This window comes from Eublepharis macularius, chromosome 9 (genome assembly GCF_028583425.1).
Source record: "Eublepharis macularius isolate TG4126 chromosome 9, MPM_Emac_v1.0, whole genome shotgun sequence".
In the NCBI taxonomy this organism is placed as follows: Eukaryota; Metazoa; Chordata; class Lepidosauria; order Squamata; family Eublepharidae; genus Eublepharis; species Eublepharis macularius.
The window spans coordinates 2247656-2275163 of record NC_072798.1 but is presented as its reverse complement, the minus strand read 5'-3'; the positions used below and the strand labels follow the sequence as shown (position 1 = coordinate 2275163).

Sequence of the window (27508 nt, the reverse complement as noted above, 5' to 3'; positions counted from 1 at the left end):
GCCATCTGCCCCCAAGGAGGGGCCTTGGTGCACAGTAGAGATACAAAAATGAGACCTTAACGGGCTCCAGTAACTGCTAATCAAAATCTCTGCTGGCCGCCTGTGCCTGGCCAGCAGGGTCTAAAAGCTGAGCTTCCACACACAGAAAATCTCATAGTGAGCAGACTCCATAGAATGGGGAGGTACCAGAAGGTCATCTAGCCCAGCCCGCAGCCGTGAGGCAGGACAGCTTATCCACCAGCCTCCCGCAAGTAAATCTAGGCGGGCCAAATCACAGTGCATCACATGCCACAAGACAGTGCTCTGCAGAAAGCTGTCTGTGGACCGTTCAGACATGCACGAAGTGTTCAAGTGTTTTTTTCCACAAAGGCCCCTCTCTCATTGGGGGTCTCGATGATTCGTTTTCACGCTCCCTTCCCTACAGCGTCCGCTTGGTTTCTTCTGCAAAACCTTGCCCCCTCCACCCCCATTAGACACTGCTGCGCCGCCGGGTGTTGATCATGGTTACGATGTGGGTTAGATCCAGACTCTTCATCATCACGTCCATGAATTCCTTGTCTTCCTTTGCCCCTTCCACAAACTCCTCCAGTGAAAGTTCACCTGTGGAAGACATAAAAAATGCAGAAAATGTGGAGGAGAGGAAAGCCCCCCCCTGCCAACCGAGCCCCTCCACCCACCCCCCTCCACAGCAAGCCGGCTTCCATCCAGTTGTATTCCCAAATGGTGGCCAAAAGCAGGATGCTGGGCACGTCTAAGCTTGCCAGGTGTTTGGCTGGGGGGGGCACAGTGAGGAGGGGGCTGTGCACTGCAGGGAAGTTGATCTCTGCTTGCAACTGTCTTTGCAATGAGCACTCTTGTAGTCTAGCAGTTTTGGGGGGGCAAGCCTTCCTTTTATTAACTTCTGGGGGGGTTCTCTTGGAAAGTATGGATTTGGTCTAGCAAGCTCAGCTTTTATTTATTTATGTCATTTATAGTCCGCCTTTCTCACTGAGACTCAAGGCGGATTACACAGTATGAGATTAGTACAGTCAATATCAAGGACATTTCAATGTAGTATCAAGGACATTTCCATACAGTATCAAGGGCATAATAGATACAGGTTTAAAAGACATAGCATTAGCAAGAATCCAATACAGAGCAGAAAAAATAGCGAGGCAGAACATAATCAATTCTAGGACTAACATGAGACAACATGGAGCGCTGGTGGCACATAGGAGTACATATTTAATGCAGCAGATAATACGTAAGGCAAAAATGGTGATGAAGTCTATAATCCCCAACTCATTAGCGAAGCATCTGAGACCCCTTCCCTACAATTCAGCCCTCCCATTTGAGTGAAAAGCCTTTTTGAATAGTTCGGTTTTGCATCATTTACAGAAAGCCAGGAAAGTGGGGGCTCTCCTGACCTCCTCAGGCAGGTCATTCCACAGGATAGGGGCCACCACAGAGAAAGCCCGTGTAAGGGCTTTTCAAAAGCCTTGGCTAAATGGTGAACTGTGCCGTTTAAGGGATGTGGCAGTCTTCAAACCTCCCACACCAATGGGTCTTCTGAATCACCCCTGAGTGTTTTCCAGGGACCCCCTGAGCATTGCAGAAGCTCCTGGGGCAGGGCTGGGGGTGCACATGGAGGTGGTCTGAGCACAGCCCCACTGCCCTGCGCATTGCACAAGATCAGCACTGGCTGGGTGGCAGGCGCACACGTTTGTGCCAGCCACGATGAATCTTCTCTCTGGAGAACCCCTGGGAGGAGAACACAGGCTTCTTGAAGCACACTTGCACTCCAAGGATGGTGTCAAGGAAGGCCAAACTCATCAGTGCAAAAAGCCAGCCAGGGAATCTGATTGCAAAGGGGGAGCACCCCTTTCCTGTCACTATGGCTTTGGGTCTCCTACCTCAAGCACTGGAAGAGCATGCCCCATACACACAATCGCCACTTTGTGCGAAAACTTATTTATTTACTTATACTTCATTTACTTCTTTATACTGCTTTGGGTGCCCCTACCTTCTGAGATCAGGCAAGTAGCAATGCAAGAAGGGCCTTCTTGGTAGTGGCACCAAAACTATGGAACTCTCTTCCCAGAGAGACTTGCCTGTCTAGGGTTACCATTCCTCCAATACTGGCAGGAAATCCCTCAACACCAGTGAGTATTTCCCACAGCTGCTCAAGTGGCCAGTTGAGAGAAAAGGCAGGAAACTGAGGGGAAGATGGGCTGCACGGCGATCCATTAATGTCACTCCTTGTGGTGCCCATAAGTGATGCCAGCATGTCACTGGGGGATGCTGGGGACACTCTGGTATTTGGGCAAAACTCTATGGTTTAAGCACAACGTTTTGCCCATATATCAGGGTCCCCAGCATCCCGTAGCAACATGTTGATCTCACTTCCAGGCACATGAGTTATATCAGTGTGTTACCGGTGATGTAGTTATGTCACCAGTCACAGCCCCTGCCACAGGTAAATGCCCCCCACACTTTCCCCCTTCTGTCATCAAGGGGATCTTCTACCCACGCTCCTTTTTCCTGCAACAGCTGGATATTTTTTTTTTTAAAAAAAAGGTTGTCAGGTCAATGACGTGATATCACTTCTGGGAAAACCTGGAAGTGACCTTAGTCCTCTCTAGGAATCACCACAAAGGGGGATTCCTAGAGTGGTATGAGGTCACTTCTGGGTTCTCCTGGAAGTGATGTCATGCCGTTGTTGAAGGTTGTCACTCATGTCCCCTCCCCTTCTCCTGCCGGTTGCTATGCCATGCCTAGCAACACTCTGTCACTGTCTTCCACCAGCAGGTAAAAGTTTTTGCGTTTCATCTGGCATTCCCTCAATAATCCTTCCTTACTGCCCTATATTTTAATTATTATTTAATTATTCTTTAGCTATTGCTTTCCTGTGCTTTTACATATCTATTTAGTTTTCATGATGTGTTTTCATAATGCTTATTCTAATTGTTAAGCTGCCTTAGTGGCTCCGTGGGGGAAGAAAGGTTGGATTCAAATGCTGTCAATCAATAAATACCCCGCCTTTCTCCCCTAGGGAGACCCAAAGGGGCTACATCATTCGCCTCTCCTGAGTTTTTATCCTCACAACCCCCCCCCCATGATTGTTTTTGTGGGTGGTATGCATTTGTGTGTACCAAAGCTGAAAAATACCCGTGTTGCCCTATTTAAACGAAAGGGCAAACACACAAGTTGACAGAACCGCACGTTGTGCGCTCCCCCAGAAAGCGAGGGGGGAGTGCTAAAACTGTGACGACTGAAGAGGGCTAAGGAGGGCAGCCCCTTGCAGAAGCTCCTGGAAAGGGGGGAGCAGTTTCAGGACTGTATCCATTGCACCTGCCCCTAACCTCCACGGATTCCTCTGAAAGTCTGAGCAGAGCCAATTGTGAGAAAATTGTACGCACGGAAGCTCACGCAGCACAGCTGGCCTCTCCAACACTTCCATTCCATGCGGTCAGTGTATGTTAAGTGCACTGTTAGACTTGATCAATGCATGGGGGAGTAGCTGCATCTTGCATCCCGCCTCCCATCCTGATTCTCACAAAGCAGAGTACTGGGAGCAGGACTCGGAAATCAACCGAGAGTGCTCGAAAAACTGGCCGGCCATGGCTCCCCCCCCCCCCCCGCCTGCTCAGGGCTGTCTTTCTTCTCTCTCCCTCATCTGTAACTTCAGTCCTGTTGATTGAACATTGAACTTTAACAGGACGTGAACTGAGAAAAGAGGAAATGTGGGTTACTGGTTAAAATACAGTTCAGCAGTTTCAAGGTTCAATATAGCCAAGGGAGAAAGACTGTGATTGTCCTCATGATGCAAAACTAAGGCTGACTACAACTACACGCGTGCCTGCAAGAGAAGCACCCCACCATTTTCTTTAAAAGGGAAAAAAAAACCAGAAAGGGGGGGAATTAGAAGAGAAGCAGGAGGCTATATTTTTGTGGAACTCTCTGTACAAGGGTTGTTTTGCACAGATGAAGTTTTCTCTCATTGTCAGCTGCAAAAAAGAATTGAAACTGGGGTTCTAGGTATGATTTAGATAATGATACATTCCCCATGAAAATCCCCAGAAAATCCATAGGTAGATCCTATTGTGTTATATAATTGTACTGCATTCACCTTGCAGGTGTAAAGCTGCATTTAGTTTTTTTAAATCCTGCCGAAAATCTGGTCTGAAAAAGTCAGGTGGGCAACAGGGAAAACATTGGAACACCACAGGCAGATGATGTCATCTGGATTCTCTGCAAAAGCTGAGTGAACGAACAATGGCATTTCCAGACTGAACAGCTAGTGTGGAGGTTCCCCAACAGATTGCTCTCTTTACTGTGTGATTTATGCAACATCTGCACACAGCACAAATAATGCAAGGTCAAAGATGCTGGTCAGTGCGGCATGGGGGAAACAGTTTCAGTTTTGGAGACAGAACACATTTTCAGCTCTCAAATCAGGAACCCACGAGGGGGTGAGAGGGAGGATGAGACCCTTGGGTGCCATGCGAAAATGAAGGTGGAAGCAGATGGGATGCGGAGATCCCCGGGTGGGGAGGGGGCACAAGGGAGAGGCTCTGGGCTCTCACCATCGCCATTGAGGTCAATCTTGTCAAAGACACGGTTGGTGAATTCTTGGGCAGTCGTCTCGTGGTTGCAGCCGTTGATGGCACGGATTGCCTGCAATGGAATATTTTTATCACTCACTTATTCAGATTAATCGTCCACACTTTCCAAGAAGACTCAGGGCGGGGACAATGCAGTGAAAACAAATAAATGGACTCTGAAGAACAATGGCAAAACAGCCAGTGTGAAAATCCAGGCTAAGTCTGGTGTGACGAAGCCCCCCCGCCAGCCACCGGAAGAGGCAGCAGTTGCTCTAAGAAGGCCTCCTGACTATCCCCCTCCTCTGGTCCTGATGCAATGATGAACGTAAGAGGTGCAGGATCAAACCAGGGGTCCATCTAGTTCAGGATCCTGTTTCACAAAGTGGCCAAGCAGTCCCATTGAAGTGCCAACAAACAAGGAGGAGAGGCCTTCCCTGATGTTACCTACAAGCACTGGGGTGCAGAGGTTGGCTACCTCTGAACATGGAGGCTCACTTCATTCACCAGGGCTAGTAGCCGTTGATGGGACTCTCCTTTGTGGATGAGCAAGGTTCGGGTCCAATAGCACTTTAAAGGCCAACTACATTTCCAGTTATCCTGGAAATCTCACTGGTCTTTAAGGTGCTACCGAACCCCGAGTCTTGCTCTTCTACTGCAGACCAACACAGCTGTAATGGATTTTTATCCGTGTCTTACTAAAGCTTCCACTGCCTCAGACTAAAGATTTATCGTTCCCCTTGGACAGCTTTCAGCACTTAGTCAAGACGTGCAAAATAGAACTTGCTTTTTAAAGAAGGCTGCTAATCAGTACAAATTATTTGTAGGGTTCTTCTTGCAAAATGTTTCCCCGTCAAGACACACAGAGTCCTTCTAGAGTTTATTTATATCTTTTTAATTGAAATGCACTCTCGTCTTTTTAAAGATATCAAAAGCAATAAGAATTAGGTTTGCTAACATTTCCTAATTAACTCTAAGTTTAAAACAAGCAAAGTTTCTATGAAATGCATTAAGATTCCCATAGCAATGGTAAAATTCTCACCTAAGTCCTCATGAGATTTCTTTCAGTCAGAACTCTGACGTACTCTCTGAGTTGGCCCTTTTATAGGTTATCTTATGCAAAGATCTAAGATCTTTTTTATGTGTTAGAATAAACACATTGGTTTAATGCTTAATTAAATATTCATACTTTCTATTGTATAACATTCTAATTACCCAAAAAGTGACGTTATATCCAACTTGCAAAATAAAATTATAAATCTGTGAAAAATGACAGGAAGAGTTAAGTGAGGAGATCAGCTCTGGTCCATTCAGGTCCATTAATCTAGATACTGCCCACTATTTTTAACTAGCAACAAAGCCCATTGTGTGAAAACATACAATGGGCTCTAAAAAATTGTTGTTGGTCATTAATATTCTACTCTTCTTCTCCCGAGTGCCCTCCCGCTCTGGTCCGGGGCCCTCTGCAAAGCGCCTACTCGCTGCTGCGAGGGGGCCTGCCAAACTGACAACCTGAGCACTCCTTCTGGTGGCAAGCGGGCGCTTCGCAACAGCCTGGAGGCCAGAGCAGGAGGGTGCTGAGGAGAGAAGTGCTCAGGCCGTTGATTCGGCAGTCCTCCTTCTGGCGGCAAGCAGGCACTTCTCAGCGGCCTCAAATAGAAAGTGAGTCATCGCCAACACGGCTTGCCTTTTATCTAGTAGGATTAGCTGTCAAAGATGTAAGTACATCTGTGTTGGTTATACAACAAGTGAGAACAAAAACTACAAAAGAGTCCCTGCAGAGTTCAGAAGTTCATTAGAATACATTGCTTTAGTATAATGCGCTCTAATCTGTATTACTGTGACACAGCTACCCACCTGAAACTCCTTCATGTATCTGACTTAAGGCCATATTATGTTCTTGTGGCCACCACTACATCCTCTGGCATTGAATTCCACAATGTATTTCCTTGTTGAGTCAATGATTGGATTACACTGAGCCAGCATAACATATTCATTCTCTCTCTCTCTTTCTCTCTCTCCCCTCCTTCTTTTCTCCCCTCCTCTTTTCCCTTTTCCAAGATCCCTTATGAGTCCTGCTCAGGCGCATAATCATGCAGAACATCTTCTGTGGGTCGTCACTTTGGGCTCACAGAATATTCAACTGTTTAACCAATGTATTGTGCGTGAGGGTGAGTATTTGTGGCACGTTAGCAGTTCTCTCAGGGCATAACACTTGTGAGTTAGCGCATTAGCATAAGAACATGCAAAATATCTTGCACACTATCCCAGCAGCTGAACTCCAGCGCATCTGCACATCTCATGGCATGGCCCCAGAATGGCTGTGAGAAGGTTCCAGGCATGATGATCATGTTGAGCATGTATTGTGTAGGTCAAGGTCAAGGTAAGCACCGAGTCATTACTGAGACGTCACATCACGACGTTTTCTTGGCAGACTTTTTGTTATGGGGTGGTTTGCCATTGCCTTCCCCAGTCATCTACACTTTACCCCCAGGAAACTGGGCACTCATTTTACTGACCTCAGAAGGATGGAAGGCTGAGTCAACCTTGAGCCGGTTACCTGAATCCAGCTTCCGCCAGGATCGAACTCAGGTCGTGAGCAGAGTTTGGGCTGCAGTACTGCAGCTTACCACTCTGCACCACAGGGCTCTTTTCTATTGTGCAGACACAGCTACAAATCACTGTGGCAATGCCGCTACTTGTGAGTGTAAATCGGCTCTGCCTTCTCTTGCTCAGCCCCCTTGTAGAGCAAAACTGCTGGTGGATCCAGCCAGCTGACCCAGAGGATCCGTCTGAAACTTACCATGGAAAATAGGTCTAGAGGCAATTGTCGTTGGGGAACGAGGCCCGTGTGAACGGACATAAGATAAAATAACCAGCGTTTCACTCAACGAAGAGGATGCCTGAATTATCCCGGGTCGCTTGAGCTTCCTGAGTGAGGTTGGTTCCAACCCAGAGTTGGCAACCCTAGCTCCCATGCCCCCCCATGGCCATCCTATGGGGGAACCATGCCACACAGTTTGCCTTTACCTTAATGATATTGAGCAGTTCTTGTCGGTCGATGCAGCCATTGCCGTCCACGTCGTAGAGCTTGAAATACCAGCGTAGCTTCTGCTCCATCTTTCCCCGCAAGACGAGGCTGAGGGCAGCCACGTACTCCATGAAGTCAATGTAGCCATCCTGGGGAGGGGGGATAAGGGAGGGGGAGCCAAAGAATTATGAGGACAGAGCCAAGAAATCTAGATAGTGGGGGGGGGAGTCTTTTGCTGCCCCGCACAAGCAAGCAGGACTCACTCTCCTGCTCATGAAGAGCCCCCGTTACAATTATCCTCAGCCCCAACAGCCATGTGGACTTCCGTCCTTGACATAAGGCCAAAATAAGGCCAACACCTCAGGGGGGCTCACAACTTCTCTGTTTCTCCTGTAGCGCCGGTTTCAAGGTGGGAACCACTTGCCAACCCACCCCATGGTCCTCTTTCCTGAGACATGGGGCAGGTGTCACATGGGGGAATAGTGCTCAGAAGAGCCACAAGCGCCGTGTCAAATTGCTGCACGGGACTCCTGAGCTACTGAGTATCCCTCTGCTTGGCCTTAAGCTGCACCTCCTGCCTCCTCCTGGGCATTTGCACGGCAAGATGGTGAGCAGGGGCGGACGGGGACATCACAATGGCCCAGGCACATCCTGGGTGGCACGGCCCCTGTGGCACACTCCATGCGGCGGAGGCAGATCAGCTTGGACCCAGCCAGAGGCAATCTCCATAGCTGTCACTGCTGCCCATTGCTGGCAAGCCACCCCTGCAGCCCTGGCAGAGGTCCTGCAACCCTACTATGGACGTAGCGGTATTACTGTTGCTGTTTTTTGTTGTTATTTCTGCTCTCCCAGGGCCACCAAGGTGGCTAACAAAATTAAAACATGGACTAGATGGGGTTGGACTAGATGACCCTGGAGTTCCTTCCAACCTATGATTCTAGGCAGGGCTTTTTTTCTGGGAAAAGAGGTGGTGGAACTCAGTGGTGGAACTCAGGACTGCACAATGACGTCACTTTGGGTCAGCTAGAACACGGGGGGGGGGGAGTTTTTAAAAGTTTAAATCGCCCTCGGCGAAAATGTTCACATGGCCGGTGGCCCCGCCCCCTGATCTCCGGGGTGCGGAGGGCAATGTCAACTCCCCTCTGTCTGGAGATCAGGGGGCGGGGCCACCGGCCATGGGAACATTTTCAAGAGTTGCCGGAACTCCATTCCACCGCGTTCCAGCTGAAAAAAAGCCCTGATTCTAGGATTCTATGAACATACAAATTAAAACTGCATCTTAAAAGCCACTCAAACCAACTCATAAATACATCATTGAAACCAAAACTTAAAATAATACAAAAATTAAAAACAACAGTTAAAACATCAGGGAGGGAGGAATGATTACTGAGGGAATGCCAAGTGAAACAAAACTTCTTTACCTACTGGCAGAAGATGAAAATAGAAGGGGACAGGTGAATCTCCTTGGGAGTAGTTTTGGTGCCACAACCAAGAAGGCCCTGTCCTGGGTTGCCCCCTGCCTAATCTCAGAAGTGGGGGGGGGGGGGTGCCTGAAGCAGGGCCTCCAAAGACGACTGCAGAGGTTGGATGGTGGATTCATAAGGAAGTAGGCAGTCCCCTTCCCAAACCTTGTAGGGCTTTAAAGTTCAGCACCAGCACCTTGAATTGTGTCCAGAAACAAATTGGGAGGCAGTGTAGATGAGCTAGGACTGGCGTGATATGGTTCCTTTGACCCACTCCAGGCAGCATCCTGGCTGCCGCATTCTGCACCAATTGAAGTTTTGACTATTTCTCAAGGGCAGGTAGAACTCATTTCAGTAATCTAAATTAGACATAAACAGGGCATGTACCACACTGGACAGATCCTTTCTGCCCAGGAAAGGCCGCAGGTGGCTGACCAGATGTAGCCGGTAAAAGGCACCCCTGGCCACCGCTGCCACTTGCTTATGCAACTGTAGATCTGGGACCAAGAGCACCCCCAAACTACAGAACTGTTCCTTCAAGGGGAGTGCAACCCCAACCAGAACAAGTGACACCTTAAATCCTGGGGCAGACCTTCTGCTCACCATTAGCACTTGTGTCTTGTCACAACTAGGCCTCAGTTTCTTAGCTTGCATTCCCTCCAAAACTGCTTACAGGCACCAGTGCAGGGTTTCTGCACCTCCCTGTGATCAGCCGGAAGCATGAGAGAGATCTGGGCGTCATCCGCATATTGGTGATGATGACCCAGCCCAGATCTCCAGAAGACTCACCCAGTGGTTTCATGCAGATGTTAAAGAGCAGGGTGGATGGGATGGAACCTGGCTGGATCTCACGGACCAAAGCCCCAGGGGGTGAGCAGGAGCCCCCCAGCACCACCTTCTGAAACCTTCCCCCCAGGTAGGACTAGAACCACCGCAAAATAGTGACTCCCAGTCCCCTCTCAGAAATGTAGTTCAGAAGGACATCACAACTGATGCTGTCGAAAACCGCTGTCGAAAACCGCTGAATCCAACAGAACTGCACTCCTTCTGTCCCTCTCCCAGCACAGGTCATCCAACAGGGCTGTTTCGGTCCCCTAACCAGGCCTAAAACCAAACTGGAAAGGATCTAAACCATTTGCCGCATCCAGGGAAGCTCGAAGTTGTCCAGCCACCACCCATTCGATCACCTTGCTCAGGAATGGAACATTTGAGACAGGGAAATCGTTGTTAAGATCTCCTGGGTTCAGGTAGAATTCCTTAGAAGCAGGTGCACTATTGGTGCGACCACCGCCTCCCTCTAGGAGGCATTAACCACCTCTTGGACCCAGACAGCCAGCCAGCAGCCAGGAAGGACAAGGGTCATGCAAGCAGGTGGTGGGCCTCAACCCCCCACAGACCCTGTCCACATTCTCACACTGACTAAACTGAATAGTATCTCCAACCACAGGACAAGTTGGCACCCTGGCACCATCTGACCCTGACATTGCTAATGCAGAGTCCAAGTCGGAAAGGCTGCAAGAGATTTTTATCTACAAAATGCTGAGCAAAACGGTCACAGGGGGCCACCGAGCAGTCCAATTCCTCCTGCAGGTCGGACCTCAACCGGCCTCGGCCCACCCAGAAGTGCTCCACCGGCCTACACTGTGCAAAGGCAACGGAGGTGGGAAAGCGTTGCTTCTTTGCCACTATCACAGCCATGGAGCATGCTTTAAAATGAGCTGTGCCTGGGTCTTATGGGATGCACTCCGAGTCTTCCTGTAGTGCCACCCACACTAGCCATCACTGTTTTCTTTTCAGTGCCTACAGGCCCTCAGTAAACCAAGGGGGAACGAGGGCTCTGATACTTGAGAGAGGGGGCTCAGGAAGGATCGTGCCCACCGCCCAGGCCATTCCTCCATTCCAGAAGACCACCAGGGCAGCGACAGGGGCACCAGCCTAGGGTGCCAGGTCCCCTTACCCAGACCTGGCGCTTGCCTTCTTCTTGCTTCCTCCATTCTTCACTCCCACAGCTGTGTGGTGATGTCAGTTCTGGTGACATCACTTCTGGTGACGACACCGTACAGGCGCAGGGGGCGCGCTCGCTTCACAGCAGGCCCGTTTGGGCCCGAATTGGCTCATGGCGAAGCGCAGGAGTGCTCCTGGGGCGGCGCGGTGACATCAGTGGAGGCAGGGGGAGGAGAGCAAAAGTGGGGGGTCCCCTGCTCCCACTGGGGGAACGGGATCCCTACACCAGCCACATCAGCCGGAAAATCCCCTCCAGACATCAGACAGTTGGCTTGGGGAGGGGGTCATTTTAATAGACTCCCTTACCCCACCCCTGCCTGTAGAGTCTTGGTATCCCCATGTGTCTAAACTGAAGCAGAGAACGATCTGTGCATGACAAAGAACAGGCCTCCATTCCTCCCACTCTCATCAGATCACGCTCATCAGACCAATGCCCTCCCCCACCTCTGCAAATGGCAATGCTTAGTTCAAATGCAAAAGCCGTCCCAGCCTGCTTGGGGAAGAGCGGGAGTCGTGTAGAACCCTAAAGACAAGCATCAACTGCTGTGCTCCAGTGGGGCCTGGCAACTACGGTTGCCAGGTCCAGGCTGGGAAATTCCTGGAGATTTGGGGGGTGGAGTCTAGAGAGGGCGGGGCTTGGGGAGTGGAGGGGCCTCAGAATGGTATAATACCATTAGAGTCCACCCTCCAAAGCAGCCGTTTTCTCCAGGTGAACTGATCGCTGTCGCCTGGAGATCAGCTGTAATTCTGGGAGATCTCCAGCCACGTTGCCACTGCTGGCCCGGCAGGATCCAAAGCTTGCTTCCGGCTGCTGCATAGAAGCGGCCCAACAGGAGCCTTAAAGAGCCAGTCCACTCCTGGGCAGGGCTGCCAACCCCCAGGTGGGACCCAGAGATCCCCCGGAATAACTGCTGATCTCCAGATGACGGAGAACAGTCCCCTGGGAGGAAATGGATGCATTGGAGGGTGGAGGACTCTATGGTATACTAAAGATTCTAGGTGAAAGCAATTCCCAAACTCCCCTTTCACAGGCCCTGCCCCCAAATCTCCAGGAATTTCCCAGGATGATGTTGGCAACCCTGTTCCTGAACTCTGGTCCCCTGGGGTGATCAACAGGGGCTCTGGAGGCCACCAGCATTTTGCTGCTCTTCCCGTCTTCCAGGATGAATAGCTGAAGACAGCCCCTCTCTCCCCCACGAGTCCCGCGGCTGTAATCTCCTTTCCTCTGGGTCAAACACTCCCAGTTCCTTCTGCTTCTCTTTGCAGGATTGGCCTTCTGGAGCGCCACGGGGCAGGCGAGGGTGGCCTGGACAGGTCAGTTGGCCGCACTCCTCCCTCGGCCTCCAGCCCCGTGAAAAACCTGTAGAAATCAAAGCCCTTCCTTGGCCCGTAGCCAGGGCTCAGAGCGCTTTAAGCTGTGGGGAGGAACTGGCTTTCCGGTGCCCCACAGCTAATCCTGCCAAGGTGGGGCATTTATGTAATTTGGCTGGACTCCTCCAAGGGTTGCCAACCTCCAGGTGAGGCCTGGAGCTCTCCTGGAATTTCTACTGTTCTCCAGAACCATTTTATTCCAAGAATAAAAGGGGTACCGAGTTTCAAGCAAGAAAAAACACTCTGAGCCCACCCTAAAATGGCGGGGAGGATCTTTTATGCCCTTTGCTCCATTCTGAGACAAACATCACCTTCTTGCTGAGACAAAAGGCCCATCCGCTTCTCTCAGTTCCCTTCCTTATCCTTAGCTGGCTGGTTTCATCTGGCAGTTGTTTATTGCTTCTGGTCTTGCTGGCTAAGCATTTCTCTGTTCAGTTATACATGCAAGGCCAGGTAAAAGCTGCTTTGTGTTTCAAGCTAGCAAGCGAGAAAAATGGCCGTGCTTTTACTCACACCTTTAACCTACAGTTGCCAACTCCAGTCTGGAAGATTCCTGGCAATTGGGGGGCAGAGCCTGGGGAAGATGGAGTTTGGGGTGAAGAGAGACCTTAGTGAATTATAATGCATGCAACTCGCCCTCCAATGTTGCCATTTTCTCCAGGCGAACTGACTTTTGTCATCTGTAATTCCAGGAGATCTCCAGGCCTCACTTGGAGGTTGGTGACCCTACCCTCTTGTAGTAAAACCAAAAAGGAGCCAGAAAGAGCTTACAGTTTAAATGTTGGCATGTTTTCCTCTTTGGGGACTGTACCTTGCTGTCTAGGTGGGTATGTAATTGTTATGCCTGAAGCAGCTCGCCTTCTGCTCCCTTCCCAATTAGACACCAAGGGCTGGAGTGGAGGGAGTGGTCTTTAGAACTTTAATTGCAATGAAAGGAAAGAGAACAAAATGCTGAAAATTGGTTCCCCTCTGACCCTCCCCTAAGCAGAAAAACGTTTATAGCAATTATGACATCAATACATCCGTGTAATTAATAACAATAGTTCACAGTTATGTCGCAGTTAGAAATTTCAGTACGCATGTCACCTTCTTTAGTCCAAAGTCAGCTCCTGTTACATTGCACATTAGGGTTGCCAGCTCCAAGTTCGGAAATTCCTGGAGATCTGGGGGGTGAAACCTGGAGAAACCTGGAGAAAGTGGGGTTTGGGGAGGGAAAGGACCTTGGCATGGCATAATTCCATAGAGTCCACCCCCCCAAAGTAGCCATTTTCTCCAGGCCTGGAGACCAGTTGTAATTCCAGGAGATCTCCAGCCACTACCTGGAGGCTGGCAACCCTATTGTGCATGTGTGACCCTACGTAATAAGCCATTGTCTGATTTATGTTACCTTTTAAGAATTCCTTTCTGCCTATATATATCGGGCACACACAATGCTAGCTTGTCCCGTTATTGCTGAGACAGAGCTCTGAATTCTTGCTTTCAGCACTCAATGTAACTAAAGTAACTAAGTGAATTGCTGATAGCAAGCACATAATCAAGAAGTCACTGCTTGTATTAGGCCTATCAGCATTCAATTAATTGTTAATTAATATAATTGAACTTGGCTGTGGTATCATTACTAAACAAAAGAGTAAAAATCTGTCTGTGTGTGTGTGTGTGTCTAATCTATAAAGAGCACTGAGGCGAGGCCAGAGGCTCTGGTGGAAAAAATCCACGTGCTGGAGTGCACAGGACAGAGGCTTGAGCCTGGCTCAGGATTGGTCATGTTTAGGGGTCACGATAGGCGTGGATTCTTTAACAGTCTACCTATTAGAAGGGGATGGAGATAGAAATTTGCAGGGATGCGGAGCTGGTTTGTTGGTGATAAAATGGCCATAATCTCGGTGTTTGGGCTGAAAATGTAGATTTCATTATTTATTTACATATTAGAGGAGAGCAGACAGCAGAGAGTGGATCTCAGTTCATGACAACCGCTGGCCAATTTCTAGTGGACCCCTGACCATTGCTGCAGGTCTGTGTTGAACTGCATGGATCTTGGATCAGTCTTGTAAGGGGGCAAACTTGGGATACTTTCATAAAGGCTGATTATGGCTTAATCCTTAAAGGATCCTGTATGATTCTTGTTAAAGAGTCCAGGAGCACCTTTAAGACTAACCAACTTTATTGTAGCATAAGCTTTCGAGAACCACAGCTCTCTTTGTCAGATGCAACTTTATTGTAGCATAAGCTTTCGAGAACCACAGCTCTCTTCGTCAGATGCAATTTTATTGTAGCATAAGCTTTTGAGAACCACAGCTCTCTTCGTTAGATGAAACTTTATTGTAGCATAAGCTTTTGAGAACCACAGCTCTCTTCGTTAGATGCAACGGTTGCATCTGACGAAGAGAGCTGTGGTCTCGAAAGCTTATGCTACAATAAAGTTGGTTAGTCGTGCTCTACTATTTTGCAACTACAGACTAACTCGGCTAACTCCTCTGGATGTATGATTCTTGATTTATGTAAAATGTACTGGTGGATGATGGGAATTGTAGTTTTTTTTTTTAAAAAAAGTTGACAGTATAGCGAATCCCTTATTTTAGTTGCCTTGAGCCAAGAGGAACGGCAGGGGACAAATATTTTAATAACATGGAATAGTAAATCATACTATATCCTGTGCTTCCTTTTGAGATATCTCAGGGATATATAAAGAAGGACTCTGGGTCTTCCTCACTGCAGGTGCTGTGGAGGTGCCCACCTGCTTCACTCAATCCATGATACGGCATTAATGATGTTTTAATGCAGGTGAATTTTTATTGTATTTTAATATGTTGTTATCCACCCTGAGCCCGCTCGCGGGGAGGGCAAAGTAAAAATTTGAAATAAATAAAATAAAAAACAAATAATTGGGGGTAATCGAGATGGGAGGAGAAGCATTTAACAGAGGAACCGCCATGCTTCTCTGCACACACTGAGCTCAGGAACAGAAGCAGGCCTCCGAAGTATGGCTAGCAGGCCCATTCACAAGGCTGAAGGCACTGGGAATAGCATAGGGTTGCTAACCTCCAGGGGACGGCTGGAGATCTCCTGGAATTACATCTGCTCTCCAGGCCACAGAGATCAGTTCCCCTGGAGAAAAGGGCTGCTCTGAAGGGTGGACTCTGTGGCATTATCCCTTGCTGAGGTCCCTCCCCTCCATAAACCCTGCCCTCTCCAGGCTCCACTCTCAAAATCTCCAGGAATTTCCCAACCCGAACATGGCAACCTTAGCGTAGCATCCAGACAAGACTAGGCCTTGGAGTGCAGGGAGGCCCACGGGATCATCAAGCTGGGATAAACCAGCTTCACAGAAGATCAGGCCTCGTGTGAACCCCGGTCTCCCGGGCCATAATGCAACTCTATCACCAATCCATTTTGTCCAAAAACCTGCCCTCAAGTCACAACCAGCACCCCACAAGGCAGGCCACGTAATCCAAGGCAGAGTGCCCCCAATGCACACAGATCCACAGGACGTTTTCCCAAGAAAAGCAAGCGGCACCAGGCCGCCTGCTGTTATTACCCTCCCTCCCCTCCTGTGTCCCAAGAAGACTCCCCAAATTGTGCCAGCCTATCCCAGGATTCACATTTAAAATGGTCCTAGATCCAGAGGAGTCAGCCGTGTAAGTCTGTAGTTGCAAAATACTCAAGAGCCCAGTAGCACCTTTAAGACTAACCAACTTTATTGTTGCATAAGCTTTCGAGAACCACAGCTCTCTTCGTCAGATGCCCTCAGGGGTTTCCGGAATCACTCCTGCTCTGGAGCACCAGTGGTTTCCAGCTGACAATAAGCACCCCTCCCCTTTGCATCTGATTCTTCCTTCCATATTTCCGAGGGGATGTGGCATCATCTAGGGTTTCCAGCTCTGGGTCGAGAAATTCCTGGGGGATTGGGAAGGGGAGGGATGTCAGCAGGCTATAATGCCCTGGAGTCCACGCTCCAGAGCTGCCAGTTTCCTCCAGGGGAACTGATCCCTGCAGTCTGGGGAGCAGTTGGAATTTGGAGGGATCTCCAGGCCTTTTATAGGGCTTCCTTCTACTGCCCCACCCCTCTTCCAGCCCAGTCTTGGGTTGCACCAAGCAGTTGCAGCTGGGGTAGCTGATCTGGCCCCACTGACCAGCACCAGCTGTGCCTTGTTCCCTGGGAGGGTGGCATCACCCCCAAGGTTTGCTAACTCTGGCTCTTGCTCAGGCGGGGACTGCTAAGTTTCAGGTTTTTGCATGCCTTGGGAAACACTGGCCAGAGACCCCGATTATCTCCGCTCCTTTCCTTTGCCCTTCATTATAGCTTGCTTGACCTCCACTGGCCCTGGTGCTGTGCTTCTGGGACACGTGCCTTGCTGTGTTGGGAGCTGAATGGGAGATGCTCCTGCTTTGGGATGAGCCTTTCCCATTCAGCCAACAAAACTGCTTGCTCATATCATATTTAAATACTCAGGAAAATAAAATTTTGCAGAATGAAATGATAAACACCATGACCAGAGAAGAACTGGTTTCCCTTAAACTTGCCTTCTGTCCATTATGTTGAATGAGCTTTTATTTTTTTACTGTTCATTCTGTTCATACATATAACCTTAGAGGACACAATCAACCAGGAAGTTCTCCTGAACTACATATGCATTTATATTTTGTTAAGCTGCAACTAGGGTTGCCAGCTCCTAGTTGGGAAATTCCTGGAGATCTAGGGGGTGAAACCTGGAGAAACCTGGAGAAAGTGGGGTTTGGGGAGGGAAAGGACCTTGGCATGGCATAATTCCATAGACTCCACCCCCCAAAGTAGCCATTTTCTCCAGATGAACTGATCTCTGTGGCCTGGAGACCAGCTGCGATTCCGGGGGATCTCCAGCCACCACCTGGAGGCTGGCAACCCTAGCAACAACTGACTTATGGTGGCGAGCCCAGCATGAAGCTTTCATGGCAAGTGAGAAGCAGAGGAGGTTTGCCAGCGCCTTCCTCTGCAGTCCTCCTTGATAGTCCCCCATCCAAGTTCCAACCCTGCTTCGCTTCTGAGATCTGACAAGATCGGGCTATACCATTCCATTCCACATCTCTCTCCTGAACTAGCCTCATCGAAATGGAAAGTAGAGCCTTTGGCAACCTGGCACTTTAAAGTATGATTCGCTGAAGCAAAGTACAGCTCTGTTGCTCTGGGATTTTCGAGGGGGACTGTTGGGGAAGTGGGAAATGAACCGCTACTGTTCATTTCAATGGAGATACCAAAGGGGTAACTCCTGGCAGATTACTGCACAGAAACAAACTTCTAGAGCCTATTGCACTTGATCAAAGTTTTTGTAAGTTAAAACTGCTCTGGTTGGGGGGAACGGATGACATCATGGGAACTAGCCAATAAGCTTCCTCCAGAGGTCACTTATCTCCCGAACGATGTATGTATGCATTTATGTGCCGTTAAGTTGCAACTGACTTACGGTGAGCCCAGCAAGCAGCTTGTAAGGCAAGTGAGAAGCAGAACCATTCCACAAACCTGCAGAATTCCAAATCTTGCTCAGGACAGAAAAAGCATACATTTTGTTACGCACCACCAAGCTGCCTTTGCATCCGTTAAAATATTACACACTTTTTGGGGGTAACTCATCCCTGATTTTGGTGGATCTGTCTGGATGACGAGAGCCCGGCCTTACCTTGTTCATGTCGAAGGTGCGAAACATCTGCTCTATATACTTATTCGCCTCTCGATCTAGACCCCGGAGCCCAAAGAACTGCTTGAATTCGTGTTCCGTCAGCTGCCCAGAAGGACACTCCGTCATGAATTTCTTGTACCAGTGGTGGATCTCCACCGTCTGCAGGTCATCCAGGGTGCTGTTGCTGTTGCCTCCCATGCTGCGTGGCGACAGGGGCCCTGGGCGCTCACGCTGTCCCACGAGGAGCTCTTACAGGACTGGGGTCTGGCTACCCTCTGCTCTGCCTAGCCAGGAAACAGCATCCTGCAGGGAGGAATGAGGGGGCAGGCCTGGCCCAAGCCAATTACAGCCATCTAATCAGATCAGAGACCAATTTAGAAGCCTTAAAGCTTCTACTGATATAAACAGCCTCCAGGGAAGAAGGGGAAAGGGTAATCCGGGAAAACGCTGCTATTTTGGGAGCCAACTCTGAAAGGACAGGGGGATTAATGAGATTCTGGCCCTGGACCCAGCCTCCTTCTCACGGGAGTTGTCTTTCTTCACACAATATCCATCATTATTCCCAGGTAGCAACACCCTGTGGCCTGTAGCAGTCTTCTCTAACATCCCCGAATAACCTAGTTTCGGGGATAGCCATGTTGGTCTGCAGTAGATTTTAAAATTTGTTTTTACTTCATTTATACCCCACCTTTCTCCCCATTGGGGACCCATAGCAGCTTACATCCACCTGTGAGGTAGGCTAGGCTGAGAACATGTGACTGGCCCAAGGACACCCAGCAAGCTTCCATGGCAGAGGAAGGAATTGAACCTCAGCCTCCCATGTCCTAGTCCAACACTCTAATCCAGTAGCTCCTTAAAGACCAATGAAGGGTTTCCTGCATAGAAGCTTTTGAGAGTCAAACCTCCCTTCATCAGATATGAGTAGGAACAGGGATCTCTGAGTCTTTTTATCAGAAGGTGGGAAGATGTGGATGTACAGTGTGAAATGTAATTAGAGCAGAGGTGTGCATGCATATGTGAAGTCGCAACCAGCTTATGGTGAGCCCAGCAAGGATCTTCCAAGGCAAGTGAGAAGCAGAAGTGGTTTGCCATTGCCTTCCTCTGCAGTCTTTCTTGAGGTTGCCCATCCAAGTACTGACCGTGCTTAGCTTCTGAGATCAGACAAGACTGGGCTATACCATGCCACCATCCCTCCCAGAGCAGGAGGGAATGCACAAAATTAGCATCTACCAACACTTAGCATTCAGGTGGGGTAGCCGTGTTGGTCTGTGGTAGAACAGCAAGGTTTGAGCCCAGTGGCATCTTAAAGACTAACCTGATTTCCAGGAGTTCAAAGTTCTCTTCTTCAGCCACACAGTCTCAGCCTAGCTGACCTCCCAGGGTTGTTGTGAGGATAAAATTGAGGAGAGGAGAAGAAAAGGACATGCGCTGCTCTGGGTCTCCATTGGGGCGGAAGGCGTTGTTTATGGGAATGTCCTTGATATTGACTGTACTAACCTTACGCTGTGTAATCTGCCTTGAGTCTTAGTGAGAAAGGCAGACTATAAATGACATAATATGGAACGAGAAATGCTAGATGTTCAAACTGGATTCAGAAACGGAAGAGTCACCAGAGATCACATTATGATGATGGCTAATGAAACGTACCAGGGAATTTCAGAAGAAAATCAGCCTGTGTTTTATAGATTACAGCAAATATTTTGACTGTGTGGATCATGAAAAGCTATGGAGGGTCTTAAAAGAAATGGGGGTGCCACAACATCTGATTGTTTTGATGAGCAACCTGTACTCTGGACAAGAGGCCATTGTCAGGACAGAACATGGGGACAGAGAATGGTTTCCAGTTGGCAAGGGTGTCAGACAAGGATGCATATTATCTCCCTACCTGTTCAACCTCTACGCAGAGTATCTCATAAGGAAAGCTGGATTAGATCTAGAAGAAGGTGGAGTGAAAATTGGTGGGAAGAACATTAACAATTTGAGATATGCAGATGACGCCACATTACTGGCAGAAAATAGTGAAGACTAGAAACAACTACTGATGAAGGTTAAAGGGGAAAGCTCCAAAGCAGGATTACAGCTGAACATCAAGAAGACAAAAGTAATGACTACCGAGGAATTACACAATTCTAAAGTTGACAATGAGGAAATTGAAGTTGTCCAAGATTTTCTCTTCCTTGGCTCAGTCATCAACCCAAAGGGAGACTGCAAGCCCCCAGTCTGCAGGATCTGAGCAAGTCTGTTCATGATTGGGCGTTTTGGAGGTCTTTCATTCATAGGGTTGCAATAGGTTGGAGGTGACTTGAAGGCACATCACACACATAAACGAAGCAAATAAATAACTATGTTAGAATCTTGGATTTGGTGCAAAAGGGGTATCCTTATTTTAATAAATGCGCAGAAACAGCAAGGCGGTCAAATCCTGTTGTGCCACTTAGCATAAATTACCAAATGCAAAACTCTTCCCCCAGCTAATCTCTGTCAATGTTTTTATTCAGGAGCTTTCTACAGTGACGCCCCTCCCATTGCACTCTCTGATTGGTCTAAGAGCCAACGACCCTTATTTCCCAGACATTGATTGGTCCAAATCGCTAACGACCTCCTACTCTCTTCTGATTGGTCCTCTTTGTTTGTTTTCGTGCACCTCTTCGGCCAGGGCTTCCGATTGGCGGGCGACCACGTTGAGAGACGCGCCAACGCCCTCCGCCGTGCAACCACGGCAACGGCCCAAGCCGCGCGCGGCGGTTGGGCAAAGTGTCTGTCCGTCTTGTCGAAAGGCGGCTTCTCATTGGTCCGTTGTGGAGCGAAGGGGGCGGGAAGGAAGCCAGCCGGAAGAGGGGAAGGGAACTTCCGCTGCTGATGTGGCCGGAACCCGGTGAGGGGAGTGCGCGGCCGGGCGCTGAGGTGAGTCCCCGGCGGAGGCGATCCGGGTCCCAGGAGCGCTGGCGAGAGGCGCCCCGGGGAAGCTGCCCGGCCGGGCCTTCTCCAGCAACGGGCAGGCGCCGCTCCGGGGCGGGCGGGGAAGGGCCTCCCTCCGCGGCAGCCCTTGAGGAGGGGGTGGCCGGCCTGAAGCAGGGCCTCGGGGCGCCTCGGGCAGGGCCCGGCCAGGACTGAGGAGGCTCGGCGGCTTCGGCGCAGTCGCTCCCTCAGCCCAGCCGAGCTTGCTCGTCTCCCGGTGACGCCTGGAGATCTCCCGGGATGGCAGCTGATCTCCAGGCTGCAGAGTTCATTTCCTGCCCGCTTTTATTGTTTATTATTGTGCTTTGCTCAGTGAACGTTGTAGCTGTTGATTATATGGTCTTTTCACTCGCAGTGCTGTGATCCGCCTTGGATCTCCGTGAGAAAGGCAGTCTACAAATAAATAAACAATAACAATAACAACAACAACAACAACAACAATAATAATAAATGTCACTAGAATGCAAGCCAACCGGTAAAGACCTCTATAACACCATGCGCTGCAGAGAATAAAAAATACATGTATGTGTTTGTCTAGTTTCAAAAAGTTCTGCAAAAGATGAAAAACAGCTCTATGGGCATAGTGAATAACTCATAGAAAAGCTTCAGATATTGTTTAACTACTGCAATAATTCTCAGCATAGGATACATTACCTATCTGTATGTTGAAAAAAGTGTATTCCGTTGAGTCCTTCCGATGCAAAGTGGGCTCTTAATGAGAAGTGGGTTCTGGTCCACAAAAGCTTCTGCTGGAATTAAGTATTATTTGCCTTTAAGGTGCCCCAGAACTTTATTTTTTTCTGCACGGTGCTTTCCCTGAAAGTATTTTTGTTCTGATAAGATCGTGGGAACAGGGAGGAAGACAGGCAGCGTTTTAGGTTCAAAGTGCTCTCATCTTCTGTTGCTTGCTATTCCAGTAATCCCCTGAGGAAGGCAAACTTCCAGGAGCAAGCTTTTGGGGATAGTGTCCTATCCCACAGCTTTGGGGAGTATCCTGCCCCAGATGGTCAGGAGAGAACAGTCCCTTAAAGGGCACCTTTATCACAAGCTCTTACATTGTCAAATATGGCAAATTTAGATTTTTATTATTGATGTTCGTTGTGGTGAAAGATTATTTTAATTTTTGCTATTGATGCCTGATGGCATATCTTTCTATAAGCCTCCTTGAAGTAACAACAACAATAACATCATTGTATTCTACTTTTCTTAATAAGACTAAAAGCACATTACCTAGAGTCAATGAGATCAGTAAGATGAGTCATTGAATAAACAATGTAATAGGACTACGATTACAGCAGTCTGAAACAACAGAGTATACATAATGTTATTAATATAAGTAGAAAATGCAGTGAGAGCAGGACAATACATACTGAAAGCTGATATAAACACTACACAGAGTGATATAGCAGTTCACAGTCCCATTCCCTTCATTAAAGCTCCCTCCTGAACCATATTTTAATTTAGTTCTATTGCCTTTATAAAATCGTAGCGTGTGCATGTAATAAATAGATCAAAAGTGGTAAGTTTATGTCTACCTGCATTACATGAGGGATTTCCTTACAGTACGGTTTTGAATCATCAAGAAAACGGAGAATGCACATTGATACAGTTTCAAATCATCAGTTAATTGGCTGCGACTTGGGTTGCTGAGTCCCCTGGGGTTGGATGGGGCAGGATGGGGCAGCAGGTACTTAACCTGCACGTGTGCTCTCACAGCACCAGAAAACTATGACTTTTCCTGGCGATGCGGGAGTGTGCATGCCCCTTTCAGCTGCACACCTCCTGGGCAGAGTGAATGTGGTCAGCCAGTCCCCCTGGGTCCGCCAAGTGAGCAGGGGACTGGCAACACTAAGATTTCTTTAACTTGGTGGTTTAATATTCTTTAGTTGGTAATCCTCCTTTGTGAGGGAAATGGCAGATGGGCTCTAGCTCCAGTTCAGCAGGCTGGTGGTTGCATTGCATTGATAATGAAAACCCGGAAGATGGTGACAAAAATATTTTGATGGAGCAGCAGCAGATGGATGCCCTGTGGAGCAGATCAGGCCTCTTGCTAACATGGGTGTAGCTGTGTGCCCTTAGCCAGTTCTCTTGGGCTGGCTGTGCAACCTGCTTGGTGGTTTATCCTCTCCTGCTTACCTTCCTGTAGGGCAGCTTTGCCAGTTCGCTCTTCAGGAAAACCATATGCCGACGGTTAGGTGGAAGGGGCAAAAAGGTCTTTGTGTTGCGACATGCCACGTGGCTTTCCCACATTGAAACAACATCTATACAGGGTGATCAGTGCTTGGCTGGGATTCAAAGACTGACTTCTGTTTCCCCCAAAATGGAGCTGTAGCCGTGAGGTAGGCTGAGCAATATATTTTGCCCCTACTCCCTCCAAGCTTTTCATAGTTGGTGGTGGTGAGTAAGGCTTGCTTCTAGATGACCAAGCAGGGAAGCTTTTGTAAATTGGGATACAGGTTTGTTGGTAAGAACATAAGAGAATTTGCATGCGAAGGCAGGCTAGTGAAAGTTGTTGTGGGCAAGTAATTTGGATGGACTTCTTGCCCCTGTCAGCTGCCTTCTCATAACTGGCATTTTACGGTACTATATATGAAGCTTGCTGTGAAAAATCTAATGCCGTTAAACTGGAACTTGTGAGTTCGAAATTCACATGTCGCTCTGCATTTTTCCTCACCATGATTCCTACTGGTGGTCGTAGTTTAATTGTTCAGCACTTTACATAATTTATAAGAATATTATTTATTCAGTGTTAATCTTCTTGTAATTCTGATCACGGCCCTCTAAGAGAGGTCAGTCTTATTCCCCCTCACGTGGGAGACAAAAGACTGAGCTGGAAAGCCAGAACCCATTGAGTGAATTAATGCCGGCTTTGAATTGGAGACATGAATGCGCCCGAAGCTGCTTATCCTGAATCTGACCACTGGCCTGTCAGGGTCAGTCTTGTCTATCCAGACCGGCAGTGGTCTTTCACATCATCTGTTACCTGATTTTTTAAAAACTGGAAATTCCAGGGATTGAACCTGGGCCCTTCTGCATGCAAAGCAAGCGCTTTCACACTGAGCCACAGCCGCCTCTTTAAACGGGCGGCTTCCTAATTTGTGTCTCAGTCTCTTAGCTGCTGTGATGCACTTTCTGCCATGCCAAGGAAATCTCTGATCAAAATTAACAGCCCCAAGAAAAAGGCTGTCGTTGGTGTGCACAGCTGCCCCACCCTGCCTCAGGGAGTTCTAACCGGAAACTCTTATCAGGTGTTTGAATTTCGTTCACTGGAGTTCCTGTTGGCACTTAAGGGCCGAGCCCGCAAAAGTGTCCTGTGTGCTTTTCATAAGCCTGAAGTGTGTATTGGGAGGGGGGTGAGAGTCATTGTTACTGGGAAACGACCTGGCTTCTCTAGCTAAATGTATATTGAAAGGTTTCCTGTTTGGGGGTGAGAGGCTGGGGCTGACTTCTGCTCTGCAGTGGCTCACCTCCCCCCCTCCCCCGGGATTGTCTCCACAGTTTTTTGCAAAGAAGGGAAAATACAGAAGGTGAGCCCAGGGGGGCCTTGGACCACTCTGCCCCTGCCCCTCCCTGTTTGTTTCTTCCAGGGTTTTGGGGTTCTGCTGCCTGCTTGATGCAGAGGAAAGGCAGCCCCACAAAATAAGTCTCTGGAACATCTCAGCCCATTACAATAACATAACAACATAACAATAACGTAACAACATAAAATAACATAAATAAATAAACAAGGTTTTTGTGCGTTCAGTCATTTGTGCTGCACTGTGGGCCCAAGAAGGAATGAAGAACAAAAGCTTCCTAGCCTGCATGATTGTAGAAGACCAAAAGAGCCCCCCTGGATGTCTGGCTGCAGAATGAGGGGCAGCCCAGGTTCAGTGGAATCTGGCAGTTCAGGGCAAGATGAGTGCTCAGCAGGGACAGACGTGTGGGTCTGGCTCTTCCTGCCAGGGTGTGTTCTCCTGCACAGGGCTGGGATGCTGGTGGTATGGTGCTCTAGGGGTGGCTCAGAGTTCCTGTGTTGGATGCCGGTCCCTTGTGCAGTGGCTGCATCAATCGGTAGCCTTCTCAGGCCTCCCCCACTGCTTTTGTGTCTCCGCTAAAATGTGCTCTCCCCTCCTCCCCCTTTTCTGTCATTCAGCCACAGGTTCAAGATGCTGAGCCGTTTGTCAGGGCTGGCCAATACAGTCCTGCAGGAGTTGTCGGGGGAAGGCGAGGATGCAGGGGACGGGGCTGTGCCTGCTGTAAGTACCCTTTCTTCTCCCTTTGTCTAGTCCATTTTCATTCAGTTCCATATTTTATTCCTTACCATAGTCCTGTGAGATCGATGAGGTGTGTGACTGTCCCAGGATCCATCAGCGAGCTTCATGGTGGAGGGGGGACTGGAACCAAGGTTTCTCAGGATCCACACCAGCATTTCTGCAGGCGGAATAACCTCTGCCCACAGCGTGTGACCTTTTGGCCTCCCTGCTTTTGTGACAGCCCAAACTCATGTCCCTTGGCGGGGAGGTCTTCTCTCCCCCAAGAAGAGGATTTCAGGTGACAATATGGGCTGCCATAGATGGGGGACAGAGAATTGTACTTCATGGGTGGAAGTATTTGTTTCCATAGAAATTGTGGAACGAACCCCAGCCCGATATTGTGATCTCTGTACCACACTGGCTCTCCTCCCAGAGTGGTTCAAAGTCCAAATGCTTCCCCCATTCCCATCTTGGTTTGTTTGAGCTTGGAGGCTGGACGTGAGGCAGAGGAGCTCTCTGAGCTGCTAATACTGAGGCAGTGCTGAACACCAGCGTCCAGAGTTGTTTCAGAAGGCAAGAGACAGACAGCCCAGATCCCAGAGTCCCGGCTGTATTGGGCTTCAGCAGCTTAACCTTATGAGGCAAGACACCATCAGCTTCTGTCTCCAGACAGGTATCAGGGCAGCGCCGTGTATTGTGCCTTTCCATGGGCCATCCTCAGTTCAGCTGGCTTCCAGTCTCAGCATAACCACACCATTTAAACCTCTACACAGCCTCATGATGTCTTACCTCTTGTTCTTTTAACGCTTGATGGCTCGTAGCTGAATGTGAGGATTGGCTCAACTGGGAAATATTGCAGTTGAAGCAATATGGAAACTTGTTTGTGGTGGTCAGTCTGCAATGGCTTGTTCGCCCCTGCAGCTTGTCACTTGTTGGCAACAGGACCAAGTATGGTTCAGGTTGGAGTCACAGGTGAGTGTTCATGCTGCAGCCTTCCAGTGTTGTGTCTCCTGGGCCTGCCTTCTGATTAGGGCCTCTGGACCCATCAGGAATTTGATCCTCGTGATGAAGCCAAGCTTCTGGGCAGACATTTGTGGTGCCGTGTGCGTGTTTCATGCAGTCCATCTTTTTGTTCCAGCAGGGGCCGGAGTTGCAACCCAGCCAGCAGAATGGGGAGGAGCCCCCAGAGGACGTGTTGGAACGGCTGGCCCACATGGAGAGGCTGGTGGTGCAGCTGAAAGATTTGGTGCGGGAAAAGGACGCTCAGCTTCAGCAGAAGGATGCTTCCCTCCAGGTACCTCTGGTTCGTTCGAAGGGGCTGCTGCTGGTCCCGTCCCCGGCCTGGAGCTGCCTTGTAGCCATAGGGCTAGGAAGGGGCCAGAAGGCCATCCAGTCCAGCACCTGCCCTGCAGCAGGAGGTTAGCCCCACATCACCAGCCCTTCTGGGATTAACCCCATGGCAAAGAGTTTCTGCAGCACGCACCCGATAGTGGCTGAGGAGCAAATAGTTGTAAATGACTCAGACAAGTAAGCCAAGGAACACCCAGTGGGAGAAGGCCAGTGAGCAGGATCCCTTCGTAGCTTGCCTTAGACATCAGCTTTTTAAGTCTGTTTTGTTGCTAGCATCCCTGTGGTCCACCACTGAGTTAAATTTCAGAAGCAAATTTCAGAACTTCTGGCAGTTTAAGGCAAAACAAATCTTGTTTTTTTGTGCAAGAATGCAATTGCTGGCTGGGCTATAACAGTGTCTTCCTCCTCTACCCTTCTTTTCAAAAATCCCAACATCTGAGAAATACGAGGCGACCAGTCAGAAATTGAATGTGGTCTGCCGAGGACAAGGGTCTGCCTTCTGTCCTAGACAGACCATTCTTTGCTCTTCTTGCCCTAAGAGTTAGGAACCTTCTGATTGCTAAACTCACTGCTCCTTTATAGCCACCGGTTCTTGTACACACACAGTCCACATTGGTTGCCCTGTGCCATAAGCCGCCTTGATGTACACCTTTCCAGTGAGGAAGCTGCTGCCGCCGCCTGTGCAGCGCCAGTGGTGGCCCTCCCCTGTGTCCTTTCCCCTCAGCTGGACAGGCTGAGTTCTGTCTCTCAGCTCTTCCCAGGAGATAACAACGTCTGATGCCCCTCCTCCTGCAGATACTGAAATGTGCAATTCCCCTCAGAGTGGATGCGGTGTCTGCTTTTGTGGCATGCTGTTGTGCTTTAA

The 27508-nt window shown here is 49.1% G+C and overlaps 2 protein-coding genes across 3 annotated transcripts in view; one reads left to right on the top strand and one right to left on the bottom strand.

Annotated features, from left to right (window-relative positions):
• Positions 1 to 469: 469 nt before the first annotated feature.
• LOC129336038 (guanylyl cyclase-activating protein 1-like) lies at positions 470 to 18298 on the bottom strand. Its single transcript, XM_054988995.1, has 4 exons — positions 18101 to 18298; positions 7611 to 7760; positions 4566 to 4656; positions 470 to 600 (listed from the first exon to the last, which is right to left on the bottom strand). Exons 1-4 carry the CDS (start codon positions 18296 to 18298, stop codon positions 470 to 472), a joined length of 570 nt encoding a protein of 189 aa, XP_054844970.1.
• A 2652-nt stretch (positions 18299 to 20950) lies between these two features.
• The window catches only part of GOLGB1 (golgin B1), a 36880-nt gene continuing 30322 nt past the window's right edge, over positions 20951 to 27508 (top strand). The window contains exons 1-3 of one of the 2 annotated variants that reach the window (XM_054989049.1): positions 20951 to 21004; positions 25194 to 25296; positions 26435 to 26587. In XM_054989049.1, coding sequence (XP_054845024.1) covers positions 25207 to 25296; positions 26435 to 26587 — 243 coding nt within the window. In that variant the 5' untranslated portion in view covers positions 20951 to 21004; positions 25194 to 25206. Of the gene's footprint in view, positions 21005 to 25193; positions 25297 to 26431; positions 26588 to 27508 lie in introns of both variants that reach the window. The other variant, XM_054989048.1, reaches the window with a different exon arrangement.

Bases quoted from the DNA above. Each gene is read 5' to 3' on its own strand.
- LOC129336038 (XM_054988995.1), bottom strand. From the start codon at position 18,298: ATGGGAGGCAACAGCAACAGCACCCTGGATGACCTGCAGACGGTGGAG. The intron at 4,657-7,610 runs GTAAAGGCAAAC...ATTCCATTGCAG, and splicing joins AACTGCTCAATATCATTAAG to GCAATCCGTGCCATCAACGG. The intron at 601-4,565 runs GTGAGAGCCCAG...TGTCTTCCACAG, and splicing joins GATTGACCTCAATGGCGATG to GTGAACTTTCACTGGAGGAG.